This window comes from Orcinus orca, chromosome 18 (assembly GCF_937001465.1).
Source record: "Orcinus orca chromosome 18, mOrcOrc1.1, whole genome shotgun sequence".
Taxonomy (NCBI): Eukaryota; Metazoa; Chordata; class Mammalia; order Artiodactyla; family Delphinidae; genus Orcinus; species Orcinus orca.
The window spans coordinates 2492617-2511714 of record NC_064576.1 but is presented as its reverse complement, the minus strand read 5'-3'; the positions used below and the strand labels follow the sequence as shown (position 1 = coordinate 2511714).

Here is a 19098-nt window from a genome sequence, read left to right as displayed (position 1 = left end):
TATCACCAGCTTATTCTGGGAAGGAACAGTTAACAATTTATATACAATGAACTGAAGTCAGTGAGCATCATTCTTCCTGAAGAGAAGAAAAGAACAAAAAACAAACAAACTAACTAAGCAAAATCAGGATGTGAAACAAGAGTAAGTGGGAAATGCTGAAAGTAGTAACATCATTTTTAAATATTTGGGGAGGGGGGATGCAAAATGTGTGAGAAGGCACACCTTCTCAGGGTTTTGTCTACAAGGCTGTGACACTGGGAAACCGCTGAGGTTTCTACTCCGTCTGAGGGGAAGGAAAAAAGCAAAGAGCACCAGTACATCAGGGACCGTCTAGAGCTGGACGCCTTTACTTGTGCAAACCGAACTCCCAGATCCTTTCCGGGCAAGCGCACAGCCGGAGGAAATGAAAACTAGGAAAACAATCTGTGCACAGAACAATGAGATGGAGTTTCATTTTGGTTTCACACTCAAATATAATGTGGTTATAATTTTTTTACTATATTAGTCAAAGTCATCGCGTCGAGTATGGAAACGTTTGAAAGCTGCAGGACAGAAAAGCTCCTCTGCTGTCCCTTAGCGTGCTGCAGCGACAGCAAAGTCGTGGGAAAGCAAAGATACAGCTGTTTCCAGGCAAACGGCCCAGGACTGTTCAGCATCAACCACCAGAGTCCCCAAAGCTCCAGAGAAACACGCCCAAAGCGACTCCCGGGCACATGTGTGGGGCTCCGAACAGCACGGGGCGCGCGTGTCCGGCCCTCCGGCCCCCGGCCCACTCGGGCGCCCGGGGCAGGTGAAGGCGCCCGACGGCCAGGCGCCCCCGAGGTGCGAGTTCAAATCCCCCTGACTCCCGGGCCACCCTCACCCCGCGCGGGGCGCACCAAGTTCTGCTCGCCCGCCCCCGGCCCCGAGGAGTCCCCTGACTCGCCCCTACCCAGCCCACAACAAAGGAGGCTCCCTAATGGATGCGCGATCGCACCCCAGGGGGTCACCGGCGGGGACCGGCCGCGAGAGTGCGCCCGGTTGTGCCGTGCGCGACCCCCGGGCCCGGAGGGCGGCTCCGGCTGGGGACAAAGGGGCCGCGCAGGGCGACGGGGCGCAGGGCGGGACGCCGGGAGCCGAGCCGGCAGGGACTCACCTTCGCGGCGGCCCGGCTGCTCTCCTCGTGGAGCAGGAGGGCGGCGGGCAGCAGGAGCCAGACGCCGAGCCGGGGCCCCATGGTGGCGCGCCCGGGGCGGCGTGGACCGGCGGCGGACGGCGGAGGCCGGCGCCCGGGCTCTTGGCGGCGGCGGCGGGCGGCTCACTCTTGCAGGGCCGGGACTCGAGCGCGGGGCACCGTCCCGGGCGCGGCAGCTCGCGGCGGAGACCTGAGCGCGACCAGGCGAGCTCCCCAATTTGTTGGCGCTGCCCCTCCCCTCAGCGGCGCGGGGCGGGCGGCGCCTCAAAGGGGGAGGACCCTTCGGCGCGGGTAAGAGGCGGCAGGAGCGCGCGGCCGGGGGATTGTGGCCGCCGCGCGCCGGGACGCAGGGCTCCGCGCTCTGTACCCACCGCCGCCGCTGCCCGCCCCGCGCCCCGCGCTCGCCGACCCGGCGGAGCTCCGAGGGCGGACGCGCGGGCCCGAGGTCGGCCCGGGGAGGCCGAGAGGGCGGCTGCGCTGCTCGTGCCGCAGGCGGCGCTTCTGGAGGGCGGAGACGCGCGGGCGGCAGCCACTGAAGCCGGGCCTGAGGTAAGAGCGGCCCTGGGACGCCGAGCCCCGGGCAGAGGGCAGAGACTCGCGCGCCCCGTGCAGCTCGGGCTGCGCGCCCGGCTCTCGGAGTGGTAAGGGGGAGAGGATGGAGCGGCGGCTGCTGAGCGGCCCCATCCGGGCCTAGGTGGGCAGCCGGCTGCCCTCTCCCCTGCCTCGTAGCGGGGCGGCTCCCGGTCACCCCCGGCAAGAGGCGGGGACGCGCCCCGCTTTCCCTTGTCCCGCAGACGGAGGCGGGCGGCGACGAGGCTCCCTCCCCAGCCGGGCTAAGCCCTCTTTGTCTCGTCTTCCAGGCTAGGAGGGACGGATCGGAGCCCCGAGGGGCCAAACTGGGAGCATGGACCGAGACCAGCGCGCGGCGTCGCGCCCTGCCCTGCGGCGGTAAGCGACTTGCTGCCTATCCCCTGGGTCCCGCGCGCGTGTGCTTTTTGGAATTTCCAAGCCGGGGCCGCACACTCATGGCGCTCTTCCCCCCTCTCCCATCCAGGTGGCTACTGCTGGGAGCTGTGACAGTGGGGCTCCTGGCCCAGGGCGTCCTGGCGGTAAGTCCTGGCTCCCGTTCCGGGCCGATTCGCGTGCCGGAGAGAGCGGTGGGGACACCGAGTGGCCTTGCCAGAAGGCCACTCGCGCGTGCGCACCTGAGCGTGTGTCCGTGTGTGTGTGCCTGGGTGTCCCTTGCGCCCCCTACCCAGCCCAGGCTCTGAGAAAGCACGCCTTCCCCGCCCCTCACCCCCGAGAACTCCGGTTTGCCGTTCCTTGGGTCCCCCTTCAATCCTGTGCGTTACTGGCGTCGGCTCTTCCTTGGGAACCAATAATTTAAAACATGGCTCGCGGCATCCTTTCCCCTCGTTTGAGCAAAACCCGTCGTTAGAAGCAAAGCTCAACCTTAGAATCGAGGCGGTCAGACACGTGGCCCTGGGGCGCCAGGCTTCGGGGGAGAATAGCTTGCGTGGCATCAGAAGCTGGTGTCGGAGGTCCTGCCCTTGGCAGAGTTTTCCGTTCTTCTGAATGAGAGGCTCTGGGGGAATGGGCGGGGCGAGGAGGACCGGGCGACTTTGTACTCCTGGTGTCGCTGAGAGGGAACAATGGCAGAAAACACCGTTTTCTTGCAAGACGCGCTGTGGCCCCGGAAAAGCCAGGATGGGGCTGCTAAGTCTCCCACGGCGACCCTGTTTACCAGGTCCCCCTCCACCCCAGCCCCGCCATTCAAGGTGACCCTGTCAGCATTGCCAGGCATTCCCCGCCTGCTGATTGCATTATGGGATTTTGTACTTGGCAGCAGGAGCCGCTCTGGTTGAACTTCGTGTGGCATGGCTGAGCTGTCACAGCTTTGTTGGGTCCCTTGAGTTGAGGACCCAGATGTTTAAACTGCAGCTGAAGATCCAGGGGACTTACCAGGTGTCCTGGACCCCACCCTCCCTTCCTCTGTCTGATGGAATATGGTGGCACCTGATCTCCCAGGTGGCTCAGTCAAGAGGACCCCCCCCCATCCGCACTCTGGGCAGAGTGTACACAGGCACAGCGGGGAGCTGTGTTCACGGTTTGCTTTGAATTCTGTTATTTTCACATTGTTCCATCCTCACATAAAACAAATGAGGATTTTCAAGGCTGTGAGTGAGGAAGTGCTATCCTAGCTTGGGAAAGAACCTCTAGCCTCACTTTTCTGCTGCAATTCAGGGCCCAGATTGGGAGTCAGAAGAGGAGTCCATGGACTTTGACCGGAACACTCCAGGCCAAAGTTTTCTTAAAGCTCGGGTCTGTCTCCCTTTCCTTTCCACACGTCCTGGTTTAAGAAGATCAGAGCCTAGAAATTTAAACCAGCCCATTGGCCTTTATGGGTCCTTATGCACACAAGACATACAGGACTTGGCCCAGAGCTGGGAGCCAGGGCAATGCATGCGCGCGCGCGCACACGCACGCACGCACACACGCGCGTGCGCGCGCACAGACGCGCGCGCACGCTCAGAGAAGGAGGAGGAGGTCCCTGCAAAGGAAATTGCCCAACCCTATTGAGATTGTGCATTCGTTGTGCTCACTCTCCCACACCCCTTCGTCCCCTAGAACCACTTTTGAGTGTGTGTGTGTGTGTGTGTGTGTGTGTGTGTGTGTGTGTGTGTGTGTGTGTGTGTGTGTGTGTGTGTGTGTGTGGTATGTGGGCCTCTCACTGTTGCGGCCTCTCCCGTTGCGGAGCACAGGCTCCGAACGCGCAGGCTCAGCGGCCATGGCTCACGGGCCCAGCCGCTCCGCGGCATGTGGGATCTTCCCGGACCGGGTCACGAACCCGTGTCCCCTGCATCGGCAGGCGGACTCTCAACCACCGCGCCACCAGAGAAGCCCCTAGAACCACTTTCATAACATCAGCGTTTTCCTTCTGGCATTGATCCTAAAAGTGGTGTTCATGTCAGAAGACCTGGGTACTAAAGGCAGCTCTGCCCTGGTCTCATAAATCCTGAGCATGCGTTTCCATACATTGAACAGAAGAGAATATCCCCCAGCCTGTTACATGTAATATACCCCTGTGCCTTCCTCCAAAGCCTCTTAGATGCCGCATACTCATCTGAGTCTCTGCTCCCTGATCCTTGGGTGGGACCCAGAGCATTTATTGCCTAGCAGTGCTTCTCAGAGGACAGTCCTTGGACCCCTACACTCACCTGGAAAGCAGACCTCTGATCCACATCTCAAATCTTCTGATTAGACTTTCGGGGGTGGAGCCTGGGAGTCTGCATTCCCACTTGATGCTAAAGTTTGGGAACCACTGAGTTAAGAGTATTAGGTTGGAAGGCATTGGAGTCACTTGCCAGTTTATGGCATTTCTAAATCTGCAGATACAAACATACTTCTGAGTCATTTTACTAGAGACATATCAATATGTATTATTCAACAATCGTGGAATTTATGATGTTCGACAATGGATGTTCCACTTGCTAACTTCTTACTGACCACTGGATTTAAGAGCTGTTACTCAAGAAATAATGCCTTAATCTTTAACTATATTTACTAAAAAATCTTTCGCATCGTGGCAAGTCCAGCTCCTGCCCTATTTGTCTGCCACACTCAAGAATCCTGTGTCTTTGCCCGTTTGTGCCAAAGAGTCTTCCCAGGGGTAGGTCAATTCAGTGAAGAGGGCTGCTCGCTGTAGCTTGAAGAGTTTTGTAGCAGAAGCAACAGAAAATGGGTAGCAGAGATGGTAAATAATTATTTAATGAATACTTGCTATGTGCCAATTTTTGCGTCTTAATCCATCTACGCTTCATAGGAAAACACACCTACCTGAGTAGGTAACATTTATTACCCCCATTTTACAGATAAGAAAACAGGCACAAAGAGTTTAAACACCTTGCCCAAGGTGTCTCTCTTTGTAAGCAGCAGATCTGAACCCAGGCAACTCCCCACTGCTTGGTTTCCCAGGGTCAGAACTGGTAATGGTAAGTCAACTACTGATTTTCAGTAGTTGAGTCTCCTAACTGTGCTTTCCTTGCTCTGGACAGAGATGGGCAGAACAAAGCCCACCCACTGGTTTCTGGGAAGAGGAGTCCCCCTCCACCTCCTCTACTGCTTTGCTCTATAGAGCAGGAACCCGGAGCAAGGGAGACCCAGCACGATCTGGTGGCCAGAGGGAGAGAGGACGGCAGCAGTCCCCTGGCAGCCTGGGCTCAGGACCCAGCATGGGTACACGCACCCTGGATGTGTGGCACCCTGTCGTCAGGCTGCTGCCCGGCCTGAGGGCACATGAGACAGCCCGTCCTAAACGGCCACCATCCCAGGCTTTGAAGGCAGGTTGCCCCGACCGCACTATTGCTTCTTATCTCAAGACGTGGGGCAGCAGCCTTGAAGATCTAAGAGGGCAGCCCTGTGTGATTCTGGGGGGAAGAGAATTCCAGAGAACAGAGACCTTCCTGGAGATCAGATGTGCTATGGGCTGGGCTGACCTCCTGACCTCAGCCGGGGAGAACTTAGATTCTCCAGGTTATGAAGAGGCAGCCAGGAGAGCTGGACACACAGGCCCCGTATGCCCCGGGAGATGGTGGGCTCCAGACTGCCTTCCCACCAGCTCAGATTTCCAGGGCTCCAGGCTCTGGAAGATTCTCTTGCCATTCCTGCATGCTGCCACACCTTTCCCTGCCCCCAAGGAAAGAAAAGAAAAAGAAGGAATATGCTCTTTTTTTTTTTTTTGAATTTTATTTAATTTATTTTTTTATACAGCAGGTTCTTATTAGTCATCTATTTCATACACATCAGTGCATACATGTCAATCCCAGTCTCCCAGTTCATCACACCACCACCACCACCACCCCCCGCCACTTTCCCCCCTTGGTGTCCATACGTTTGTTCTTTACATCCGTGTCTCTATTTCTGCCCTGCAAACCGGTTCATCTGCACCATTTTACTAGGTTCCATATATATGCGTTAATATACGATATTTGTTTTTCTCTTTCTGACTTACTTCACTGTGTATGACAGTCTCTAGATCATCCATGTCTCTACAGATGACCCAATTTCGTTCCTTTTTATGGCTGAGTGATATTCCATTGTATATATGTACCACATCTTCTTTATCCATTCGTCTGTCGATGGACATTTAGGTTGCTTCCATGTCCTGGCTATTGTAAATAGTGCTGCAGTGAACATTGGGGTGCATGTGTCTTTTTGAATTATGGTTTTCTCTGGGTATATGCCCAGTAATGGGATTGCTGAGTCGTATGGCAGTTCTATTTTTAGTTTTTTAAGGAAACTCCATACTGTTCTCCATAGTGGCTGTACCAATTTACATTCCCACCAACAGTGCAAAAGCGTTCCCATTTCTCCACACCCTCTCCAGCATTTGTTGTTTGTAGATTTTCTGATGATGCCCATTCTAACTGGTGTGAGGTGGTACCTCATTGTAGTTTTGATTTGCATTTCTCTAATAATTAGTGATGTTGAGCAGCTTTTCATATGCTTCTTGGCCATCTGTATGTCTTCTTTGGAGGAATGTCTGTTTAGGTCTTCTGCCCGTTTTTGGATTGGGTTGTTGTTTTTTTTAATATTGAGCTGCATGAGCTGTTTATATATTTTGGAGATTAATCCTTTGTCCGTTGATTCGTTTGCAAATATTTTCTCCCATTCTGAGGGTTGTCTTTTCGTCTTGTTTGTAGTTTCCTTTGCTTTGCAAAAGCTTTTAAGTTTCATTAGGTCCCATTTGTTTATTTTTGTTTTTATTTCCATTACTCTAGGAGGTGGATCAAAAAAGATCTTGCTGTGATTCATGTCAAAGAGTGTTCTTCCTATGTTTTTCTCTAAGAGTTTCATAGTGGCCGGTCTTACATTTAGGTCTCTAATCCATTGTGAGTTTATTTTTCTGTATGGTGTTAGGGAGTGCTCTAATTTCATTCTTTCACATGTAGCTATCCAGTTTCCCCAATGCAAAAGAGACTGTCTTTCCTCCATTTTATATCCTTGCCTCCTTTGTCATAGATTAGTTGACCATAGGTGCGTGGATTTATCTCTGGGCTTTCCATCCTGTTCCATTGATCTATATTTCTGTTTTTGTGCCAGTACCATATTGTCTTAATTACTGTAGCTTTGTAGTATAGTCTAAAATCAGGGAGTCTGATTCCTCCAGCTCCGTTTTTTTCCCTTAAGACTGCTTTGGCTATTCGGGGTCTTTTGTGTCTCCATACAAATTTTAAGATTTTTTTGTTCTAGTTCTGTAAAAAATGCCACTAGTAATTTGATAGGGATTACATTCAGTCTGTAGATTGCTTTGGGTAGTATAGTCATCTTCACAATATTGATTCTTCCAATCCAAGAACATGATATATCTCTCCTTCTGTTTGTGTCATCTTTGATTCCTTTCATCAGTGTCTTATAGTTTTCTGAGTACAGGTCTTTTACCTCCTTAGGTAAGTTTATTCCTAGGTATTTTATTCTTTTTGTTGCTATGGTAAATGGGAGTGTTTCCTTAATTTCTCTTTCAGATTTTTCATCATTAGTGTATAGGAATGCAAGAGATTTCTGTGCATTAATTTTGTATCCTGCAACTTTACCAAATTCATTGATTACCTCTGGTAGTTTTCTGGTGGCATCTTTAAGATTCTCTGTGTATAGTATCATGTCATCTGCAAACAGTGACAGTTTTACTTCTTCTTTTCCAGTTTGTATTCGTTTTATTTCTTTTTCTTCTCTGATTGCTGTGGCTAAGACTTCCAAAACTATGTTGAATAATAGTGGTGAGAGTGGACATCCTTGTCTTGTTCCTGATCTTAGAGGAAATGCTTTCAGTTTTTCACCATTGAGAATGATGTTTGCTGTGGGTTTGTCGTATATGGCCTTTATTATGTTGAGGTAGGTTCCCTCTATGCCCACTTTCTAGAGAGTTTTTATCATAAATGGGTGTTGAATTTTGTCAAAAGCTTTTTCTGCATCTATTGAGATGATGATATGGTTTTTCTCCTTCAGTTTGTTAATATGGTGTATCACATTGATTGATTTGCATATATTGAAGAATCCTTGCCTTCCTGGCATAAATCCCACTTGATCATGGTGTATGATCCTTTTAATGTGTTGTTGGATTCTGTTTGCTAGTATTTTGTTGAGGATTTTTGCATCTATATTCATCAGTGATATTGGTCTGTAATTTCCTTTTTTTGTAGTATCTTTGTCTGGTTTTGGTTTCAGGGTGATGGTGGCCTCACAGAATGAGTTTGGGAGTGTTCCTTCCTCTGTAATTTATTGGAAGAGTTTGAGAAGGATGGGTGTTAACTCTTCTCTAAATGTTTGATAGAATTCACCTGTGAAACCATCTGGTCCTGGACTCTTGTTTGTTGGAAGATTTTTAATCACAGTTTCAATTTCATTACTTGTGATTGGTCTGTTCATATTTTCTATTTCTTCCTGGTTCAGTCTTGGAAGGTTATACCTTTCTAAGAATTTGTCCATTTCTTCCAGGTTGTCCATTTTATTGGCATAGAGTTGCTCGTAGTAGTCTCTTAGGATGCTTTGTATTTCTGCAGTGTCCATTGTAACTTCTCCTTTTTCATTTCTAATATTATTGATTTGAGTCCTCTCCCTCTCAAAAAGAAGGAATATGTCCTTAAGGTTTTCTCTTCTCCTTCCAATCAGCTTAATGCTAAGGTACGGAAAATGTACGGTGCTCACATGCTTTCCATGCTCGAGTTAAGACTCCTAGAGATCAGGTCTTTTGCAGAATTCCCTGGGGCTCTAGTTCAGTTGTTCACAATCTGGGCCCCCAAGAAGCAGGGAAGTTTCACAACGTTCCTCCTCTGTTAATGGAAAAACAAGGAAATCTCCAGCTCTCTGGAGACCCTTGAAGTAAGCCTCCCTGCATGGCTTGTATGGCTTGGCCACAGTCAATAACACCAGGGATTTGTCATAGCATCACAGAACAGATGCAGGTATAAGGGGGACATAGGGACCACAGCTCTCCCACTGCCTGTGGGTATATTTAGAACCAGAGAGAGAGGGGGGAAAAAAGTGCAATTCAAGTAAAAAGTTCTAGAACAGAAAACAAATATTTTGGTAAAATAATAAAAATCAAAGGATTGTCTGTCTTCCTTCGGTGACAGACAAATGGGTGACTCGCTTCAATTAAGTAAGAGAGAAAATGCGAGAGAAAAACAGAAGTGCAATGGAGATAAACCTGATCGATGACGATGGTGTAATGAAGATGTCAGTGCTTAGAAGGTGGTGGTTTTGGAATGTCTTGTACTTTTAATCTGGAAAGGAGTTGTCAGATTAGGAACCTGATTAGAGGACTTGAGAGGAAAATGTGAAGTCAGCCTCCTGCTGTAGCTGGTGGTGTCCTCACCGGCGTGGAAGGTGGTAGGTAAGGTTGGGAACCCCGGCCCTGGCTGATTCGGCTTGTAAGCTGGGCGTTCTGCGCAGGAGCTGGTGGCCCCCAGGACCGGGGACCGCACAGCAGTGATGGAGGTAACCAAATGCCACCCCAGCGTGGCTCCTAACTGGCTGGGTGACCCCAGAGCAAGTCACTTAACATTTTGAGGGAGGGTTGGCGTCCGTCCGTGCTGGGATGCTCCGGGCATTCAGTCACGCCGGTGAGTTGGAGAGTCAGAGCTGAGGACGGGGCCCGCCCCCCTCAACCTGCCCCAGGCCCGTCCCTGGGCTAGGCCCTCACCACTCCCAGCTGTAAAGCTGGAAGCGGGATGCTGTTCTAGGCTGGCATTTGGGCTGCTCCAGAGATGACTTAAAAATAAGTGTAGGGCTTCCCTGGTGGCGCAGTGGCTGAGAGTCTGCCTGCCGATGCAGGGGACACGGGTTCGTGCCGCGGTCCGGGAAGATCCCACATGCCGTGGAGCGGCTGGGCCCGTGAGCCATGGCCGCTGAGCCTGCGCGTCCGGAGCCTGTGCTCCGTGGCGGGAGGGGCCACAGCGGTGAGAGGCCCGCGTACAGCAAAAAAAAAAAAAAAGTATGCTGCTTGAGGCTTCTTATCTTTGGGGGTGGGGAGCTTCTGTAACCCAGTGAATGATACCTGATCAGCTGGGGCAAGAGGCCAGGCAGGTTATCTGGTGGTCACCTCCTGCCACCACCCTGGTGGCTGCTCCCACCGCCAAGGAGACTCTCCTGGGACAGGCCTGAATGACTCACTAACCTTGATTTCATCGCCCCCCTGGGGCTGTGTGATTTTTTTTTTTTTTTTTTAATCCATGAAAGAAGATTAGAAGGTGTCTAATCTTAGGGAGACTGCGTGGGTTTCTCCAGCCCCCTCTATGCGGTCAGGGAGTGACTTTCAAGGGACATGCGAGCAGCTCCGCCCCACCCACTAGATTCCGAGCCCGCGGGCGCCTGGACCTGGTCTCTGTGTTGGGGTCTCCCATCTCCTACCGCTCCTGTTGTGCACTGGGTGTTCTGTTCCGACGGGATTCTGCCACCCTGAACGAGGCTGCCTTCTGAAGCAACAAGTTCTTTTGTAAAGAAAGTGCTCCTCTAAGTGCCGTGCGGTATCCTGAATCGGATCCTGGAAGGGAGAGAGAATATTGGTGGAAAAACTGGTGCCATTCTGATAGAGTCTGTGGTTTAGTGCATGTGCTCATGTTCATTTCTAGTTTTGACAAAATGGGCTGAGGTTGTGTAAGATGTTGACATCACATCATCCTGTCTGCCTGAAGGGTTGTATGGGGACTCTCCGAATTCTCTTTGCAGCTTTTCAGCAAATATAACTCATTTCAGAATAAAAACCTGCCCTTAGAAGCCATGCATCTGTCCCATCAGGCATGCTTGGTCCGGACAGGTGCAGAGCGAGCAGAGCTGCACACTGGGGATCCGGAAAAGGGAGACAGTGTCCCCATGCTTTGCGCTGATAGAAAAAAGCAAACAAAAGGCACTTCTGTGTCCTTGGAAATCTAGCAGAAGTGGCCCCTGCTTGGGGAAAGGGCTTTTGTTCCCCTAACTTGGGTGGGGTTCTTAATGGGGAGAGGGGAGGGAAGGCGCCCCAATGGAGATTCCACCGCTGGGCGTCTCCGAGGGCCTCCAGGGCTGAGCTACAATGGCCTCCCTCTTCTTGACCGACTGACCAGGGCAGGAACACGGTTGCACAGTTGTTTCCTGAGCTCGAGACGGCACAGCAGGTTCGCAGGATGGTGTCATTTCCAGGAGGCTTTTACCTGCTCACACCTCTGGCTCCCTCACTAATTTGTCAGGCCAGTGTCCCATCCATAGGGGCTGGCTGTGGGGGAAAGGAAAGCCCACCCCCAGCTTCTTGCATGCCTAGGACCCCCAGGGGACAGCAAGGATGAGAAAGTGGCACGTCCAGGGTCCCCGAGCCCCCCTCCACACGCACTCCCTGCATTGCTGCAGGCCGCTGCAGAATTTGGAGTGAGCACTCTCCAAGTGGCCATAACTTCTACTGGCTGGGGACAAGGACCAGGAACAAGGATGGCCAACGGCCAGTGGCTGTCACCTGGCGCTTTTGCCTGTGTCACCACCCTGCAGGAACAGAGCAGCCATTGCCAGCTCTCTCTCCTCGAAGTAGCCTGAAGCCCCGTGACCTAAAGGACACCCTGCCCCTGGCCTGTCAGAGGCCTCCCGTAGCCAGTGTCAGAATCCCGCGCCCAGCTGGAGCCCCTGTCCCTCGGAAATGAGCCATTGCAGAGTCTAATTAAAGTGCCCTCCCAAAATTACCATTAGAGAGCCGGGATTTTAAGTCATCATCCTTAAGCCTTATAGACATTAAGTGTTTGTCTTTTCTCACGTAATTTTATCCCCACTGGAATCTCTGCCACCACAGCCCAAGGCTTAGGGCACATGACGTCTTTCCTCCTGTCTCATTCACGGCTACATCGTAAGATCCAGGGCCTGAAACACAGCAGGCACCCAGTAAAGCATCTGTGCCGTCAATGAGTGAAGGTATATAGCAAGCTGAAAGTGCTGAAACAAACCTTCTGGATGAGAAGGACAGTCACGGAACAACTAGGAAAGATTAGATTAAAATGTAGTTTTTCCCGGTGTGGTTGTTTTTCCCCAATTAAATGCTACCCCCCGCTGGCTACAGCTGTCTGTACCTGGTGATAAAGGAAGTGCTGATTTGTCTGTGAAAGATTTGCCTTTTTTCCGAGGGATTGTTTCAGGCCCTAAAATTCCTATTTTGCTGTTTTTGCCCCCTTCAGTGATCTCCCATGTGGGAATTACAGACTGATTTTCTGGTACCTGGTGGGAATTACGTAACAGTGTGTTTTTCTGCGTGTTGAGCACTTTTGGGTGTGTGTCTGACTCTGTGGAGTGGTGTGGGCCCCATGAGAGCAGAGGAAAGGGCTTCTGCTTGTGGACACGGTCAAAGACACGTGCTCCCTGGGATGCCTCCCAGGCTGTGGTTTGTCCATTAGAAAAAAGAGAGGCCATTATCAACAGCTGGGCAATGATTTCAAACTAATGTCAGGAAGGAGTGACAGAGGGAATGGGGAGCCCTCTCGCCTCCTCTGCCCTCACCCCTGCCCCTGGCTCCAGGTTGGAGAAAAGGAGGGGTCCCCTGGGAGGGTCTTTGTGGGCTCCCCTGGGGTCAACATAAGAAAGAGGAACCCCTAAGGAAGTTTCTAGCATTTCAGAACCCCAGGAACAGCTAAAATCTCCCACAGGGGAAACACAGCAGTTCGGTGCCAGGAACTGACCCTAGCCACTGACACACATTAGCCGCTAAGCACCCACAGTTCTGTGATTATCCCACTTTACAGATGTGCAGACTGAGGCACACAGGTTAGGGCACTTGTTAAGGTCAATAAGGAATAAAGTTGGGAGTGAAGCCCAGGACTGGCTGATTCTATAACCTCTGCTCTTAACCATGGTGCTAGGCCAACAAATCCCTAGCCATAGAGTATGTGTGCATACTCAAAATACGCAAAACGTTGGCTATGTAAAATATACATATGTATATTATATGTAAATATATGTATATATTATTTATCTACATGGAATATAGATGGATGATAGACGGTAGATGATTGACAGAGAAAGATAGATACAGATGACAGATAAATTGATAGATGATAGATGGATAGATAGATAGTAGATGGATGGAGAGATACATAGACATGGAGATGAGAGAGAGAAATAGAGAACATAGAACACACAAGCGCACACACACGCGCCCTTTGGAGGACCCGAGCTCCTTTCTCCCTAAGGGCTGCCCAGGCAGGAGGAGAAGGACGGTCTCGAGGACGCATCAGGCAGACCTGTTCATTCTGGGGTCCCTCTGCAGAGAGGCTGACCTACAAGTGTGGATGACTAGCGGCTCCCAAACTCTGAGAAACAAAGACTAGAATGGCTGCATGAGGACAGAGCCCTGGAGGATGACCAAGGGGGACACACAAGCTGGCCGGGGGGTCCGATCAGCAGGACAGAGTCCCCAAACCCTTCTCCTTCTCCGGGTCCTCTTCGAACTCCCAGGTGAATGTTCCACAGGCACGTGGCGGGCAGAGGCGTGCAAACACAGCATTGTCTCGGCGCAGATAGAGAGGCTGTTGGAAAATAGTTAGTCCTGACCTGGAGAAAGATTTACTTAAACCCCCTGGGGAGTAAGAGCCCTTCCTAAAATTACTTTAGCTGTGCAGGGACCCCCGTGGACAGCAGTGTTATGATGACAGGCTCCATTTTTCCTGGACCAGCGCCAGCGTCCCTACCTCGGGGTCTGCTTTCCCTGCTTTGTGTTTTTTTTCTGTTCTGATGTTTTCCACTGGAGTTCCCACATGCCAGCAGGTAGACAGGCGTGGCCTGTTAAAAGGCGTTGGAGCATCTGGGATGGAGTCCAGTGACCGGGAAAAGCCACTTTTCCTTCTCTATCTCCTTTTCTTCATGTGTCAAACAGGAATGTTAGTATCTGTGTCACAAGTTCACAAGTTCACTGATGTGAAATCCGTTCGCCGAACAACATGTCTCGATTCTGCTAGGACCAGTGTTCGCTCACAAGTCATGTACGTCAATCCTCTCGTGGGCTCGGGGCTGTGTCCCAGAGGAGGACAGGCCAGGGGCAGCAAGTGGAATTTTCTGAGCACGTGCACGTGTGTGTGTATGCGTGTGTTTGTGTGTTCGGGGTAGGAGTATCCAATTGTCTGATGGAATTTTGAAGTTAAACGTGCTGTCCGTGGGGAGCGGGCAGCCCGCAGAGGCCCTACTTTAGAGAGAAGAGCCATTGCGGGCTCTTTGCCGTGACACACATGCCGTGCGTGTGGCCCTGGGGACAGAGGAGAGGAGGGTCCCTGCTCAGACAGGCCCTTGGGCGGAGGCGGACGTGGCGTGGGCACAGCAGGCCAGCGGGACTGAGGGATGTGGGAGGGGACCATGGGGAAGAAGGTTCTGGTCCTAACACTTCTGGGCGTCATGGGCACTGGACCCTGCCTGGTAGGGAGGAGCTGTAATGCCAGGAGCCTGAGCTGGGGACACGCTCGCTGACGCTCCCGTGTCCACTTGGCGAGATGGGTGCAGGGGAGTCTTCCCAAAGCCTTTGGACAGTTGTTTGTATTTTCTTAAGTTTGAAAAACGCCCGCCAAGGGAAGAATGTTAATTTTAATTAAAGTTAGGTCCAGGTGTAACTAAGTTATTTCCAGAACAAATGGAAAGACTTACAAACAAAGAACATTTTGTTCGAAGGATTCTGAGACCCAAGTATCATTTAACAAAGCAAGAAAACTCTAGAGGCTTTGGTTTGGCAATGTGGCACAGAAAACACACCACAGAACCTTAGGAGAGGGTGTCTTTCTCGAAGGAGCGGAGAGAACCCCCAGCCTTTGCCTAACAGGGCCTCAGCAGTGCTCACTCGCTGCTGTGGTTCCACAGCCAGGATGAACAGGACACACACCCACCCGTTTCCTCCTGAGCGCCCAGGTGAGCGAGGCCAGTGGGTGACCTCAAACAAGAAGAGTGCGGCTGGAAATTCCAGGGGGAAAATCACCCCCTTCCCTTTCTTCCTTACTTGGTCACGGTCCGAATTGTAACAACCTTCCAAGTTGCAAAGGACCAAATACGGGCCTGAGAGACTCTCCTTTCCTATCTGAAAAGCACCTTCCTCTCCTACAGCTCCCACCAGGTCTGGCAGCTTCCCTCCCTGCCCCGCCCCTCCCCTCCAAGACAATCTTAGCTCAGACAGGATTTCCTTCGTCTTAGTCATCAGCTTTTATGGCCCAGCCTCCCCCTTCCCGTTGCAAAACAAGGAATATTAGCAGCGAACAGTCTGAAATGATTTGTAAACCTTACCAGTGCGTGTAGACATCAGTTTTTGTGTCTGCTTATCAATTTCAAGATGACAGAGGCTGGAAAAATCAATGCGTTTCTCGTTGTGAAGTCGCATGGTGCAGCAGTGATGTTTCAGCTGTCTGCCTTGGCTTTTGTGAAAGTGCAGAAGAGCAGACACGTTCATTTTCATTGCAGTCCTAAAAAGCTGCAAAGTTAAAAACAAAATGACAATTTGGGCAGAGATCATTCCTGTTTTAAAAGAAGGCTCGTCAAAGGAGGGGTCAGTTCAGCAACCTTTCTGGCTGGTAACGGGTCTGTTTCCCAGCATCACAGAAGAATAGGCCTTCGAGGCATGGTGTGAAGCATTCCTTCAAAGCCTTAACAGATTTCCTGGGGTTTCGAAGGAGAATGCTGTCTTCATATTCTCCCAAGTGATTCTCTGAGGAACCAGAGCAACTCAATTACAGGAAGAGTATGTACGGTTGCCAGGTCTGCTCTTGATTAAAAAGGAAACCCAGCCAGGTCGCTCAGCTGTGGCTGCCTGTGCAGGGAGGAAAGTGTACCCCGACCAGGGAAGGGACCCCTCCATCCAGTTATAAGTGGACACACACACACACAGCCGTCTCCCCTCCCTCTCTCCCCTCCCAGCAGGAGTACTTGTATCAGCACATCACTCTCCTTTTCCCCTAAGGGACCCCTCCATCCAGTTATAAGTGGACACACACACACACACACACACACCCGTCTCCCCTCCCTCTCTCGCCTCCCAGCAGGAGTACTTGTATCAGCACATCACTCTCCTTTTCCCCGTGAATTGTTCTTGCCAGGAGATAGAAGACAAAAGCCAGCCTCTCCCAATTCAAGTCAGTGGAGTCCCATCAAAGAAGCTGGGGAGAAAAGAGATACAAATATCTCTTTACAGGTTCTATTATCTCTTTTTCACTCCCACTCCAAAATTTCTTCACTGACACCCTGTGCCCTTCTAGATGTAAAACTCTGCTCAAAAGTGGATCTGACAGCAGTTACTTACATGCAGAATGTGCCCCTAGTTTCCTATGAAACCAGTGGACCTCGCCCGTCAGGAGGTGAGAATGACCCGGGGAGCTCTGTGAAATTGTGAGTGAGCTGCTGCTGGGTTGGGCGTGGGGTGGGGGGGCTGGCATCTGGGTTAAGCAGTGTCTATCAACCTGGCTGCCATGGCCGTCACCTGGGGGACGCTCCCGAATGCTGGTGGGGGGCCCAGCCCCGGGGACACCCTCAGGTGACTTAAGGGAATTTCAAACAGTGCTAGCACCTGAAACTAATACATTAAGCAATTACTAAACATACAGTGACTTGAGGTTCGATGTTTACACTCAGCAAATTTAATTCCATTCTTATTTACTGAAAATATTGCTGGCTGACAAAACTGAATCTAAAAGGCACTGATTATGGCCATACACAAAGATAACCACATGTTTGAGAACCGCAATATGCCAGACACTGAAAACCAAACCAAACAAAATATGTACTAAATAAAACTCTGAGAACCTTTGAAAATGTGGACACTTCATAGCAGTGTTTAGAAGTGTTTCGTTAATATTTTAAGACAAATGTATCCAAACCTTGGCATGTTATAATTTCAAGTTGCCAATTTTGCCTTAAATTTTGTCAGAAAGTTACAGCTACCTATATTGCCAATGCTGGGTCAGCTTAATTTGACTCACGTTTAATAAGACTTAACATTAAAAGCTCACACTACCCTGAAATATTTTATTTCACATATGGTGACATTCAGTATTCAAGTGCCGGTGTTTTCGTACTGTCTTTTGGTCAAGTTTCTTTAAACTTTCAAATAATCACTTTTAGGCTTACAAAAATAAATATTTGTCAAAATGTTCAATAAATATTACACAAACTAGCAGCAAAAAGTATCTAAAATCTGTCGTGTGCAAATAGTTTTCTTCTCAACTATCATTCCATGGTCCCCAATAAAATTTTAGAATCTAGTTCCTAACACGCTGTGTTCAACAATTTCCAAGAGACAAAATAAGATTGGAAGTTTAAGGACACACACACAAGACATATATCTAAAATTCTCTGAATGTACAATAAAATAAGTATTTTGTAAAAATTTATGGGCAAAATGTACAAGAGTCTAAATCTATACTAATTGAAATAGCACCGTAACAAATGACCTCAATACTGTCAAGTGCACCTACTTAATAAAGTTTTAGAACAAGGCACAGTACACTTGAAAATCTATTGCACTTTAAGAAATTTTTGCCGCCTTATGCCATTGTAAATATTAGTCTATAAAGATCACTATATTCCAACCACAAAATGAGCACAGAATTACAAGTGGCAGAGGCATTTTTAGTTGGTGAACAATCATCTTTGGTCAAATTTAGCAGAAAGCGACTATAACTACAATGGAAACCTATGCAACTAAAATACATTAAAACTGCACTATATAGAAATAACACCTTGTGCAGTTTAGTACATATTGCCAACCTGTGTGATCTCAAGAATTTGAGAGTTTGTAGCTACTCTGATTTACAAATTCTACAAGTGTAAAAGCCATTTTAACATTTCAGCGCAGCTTAAACAGAAAAAAGAGAATCTGCATTAAAATAAAAGCCTGCTGCACAACCCCTCCTGCTCATATCCTCTTGACCACAAAACATCAACACTAGCATGCATTAAACACCAAAATCCAAGCAGGTCCTTAAAAGGACGGGTCACTGGCATGGTCAGCCATTCTACCACTTCAATTTTATTTACGGCAGGCGTTCAAAACATCTAATTAGGTGAAATTTCCCCTAAACACTTCTGTTATCAAAACTTTTAAACTTTTCCTATAATAATATGCCCAAATACTAATTACTTAGAATTAGTAACCTAAACATTAAAAGAGGAATTGCTGTATTTACTTGCCTTAACTTCGAAGAGCGCTTTGAAAAATGTATGGATGTATTCCTACATGCCACCTCATCATGACCGGAACGGCTTATTTAAAGACTACAAGTGCCCATCCAGGATAGAGTGAGCAACTCAGAACTTCAGCTTAGTACAGGCTGCCACATTAGAAACTAATTCTACCGTAAGGTGTTTTCCTACCCTCTCTGCAAGTACCAAAAAGTCCTAACGCAGGAGACAGCCCAAGATTTTTTCCTTTATAATATTTACAGATGAATTGATGATTCCTGTTAAGTTGTATCACACCTGTGTGCCAAGGTTTGATTTTAGCCCAAGTTCAGTGAATTTATTTTGTCAAAACAATTGAAAACTTGAGCATTACTGAGCCAACAGCACATCATAATAATAAGTTGCCCGGAGTTAAAGTCACAGTACATTAACGAACAAATGATCCTCAGTCACAAAATTATAAATGCAATTGGGGATGGGAATAAGCAGAAGGGGAGTTAAACCAAACTACAGCAGTTAAGTCCTCACCCCAGCTTCTTAATAGGGTTGTTGATTGTTCCTTTCTTTTCTTCCTTTGGCTTTGAGCTCCCTTGAATTTTCAGGAGAATCACAGCTGGTAATGCAGTGCTAGTTTTTTGTGTGTTTTTTCCTTAACATCTTTATTGGAGTATAATTGCTTTACAATGGTGTGTTAGCTTCTGCTGTGTAACAAAGTGAATCAGCTATACGTATACGTATATCCCCATATCGCCTCCCTCCTGCGTCTCCCTCCC

The 19098-nt window shown here is 49.5% G+C and overlaps 2 protein-coding genes across 5 annotated transcripts in view; one reads left to right on the top strand and one right to left on the bottom strand.

The window, feature by feature from the left end:
* Window positions 1–1419, bottom strand: part of COL4A1 (collagen type IV alpha 1 chain) — a 147296-nt gene extending 145877 nt beyond the window's left edge. For both annotated transcript variants that reach the window (XM_004273605.3, XM_049701020.1), the window contains exon 1: window positions 1136–1419. In XM_004273605.3, the coding sequence (XP_004273653.1) occupies window positions 1136–1216 (81 nt within the window). In that variant the 5' untranslated portion in view covers window positions 1217–1419. The remainder of the gene's footprint in view (window positions 1–1135) is intronic.
* Window positions 1420–1498: 79 nt separating this feature from the next.
* Window positions 1499–19098, top strand: part of COL4A2 (collagen type IV alpha 2 chain) — a 178048-nt gene continuing 160448 nt past the window's right edge. Inside the window, exons 1-3 of one of the 3 annotated variants that reach the window (XM_033435057.2) lie at window positions 1499–1723; window positions 2035–2122; window positions 2229–2283. In XM_033435057.2, coding sequence (XP_033290948.1) covers window positions 2079–2122; window positions 2229–2283 — 99 coding nt within the window. In that variant the 5' untranslated portion in view covers window positions 1499–1723; window positions 2035–2078. Of the gene's footprint in view, window positions 1724–1750; window positions 1869–2034; window positions 2123–2228; window positions 2284–19098 lie in introns of those variants that run through there. The other 2 variants (XM_033435058.2, XM_049701019.1) reach the window with 2 other exon arrangements.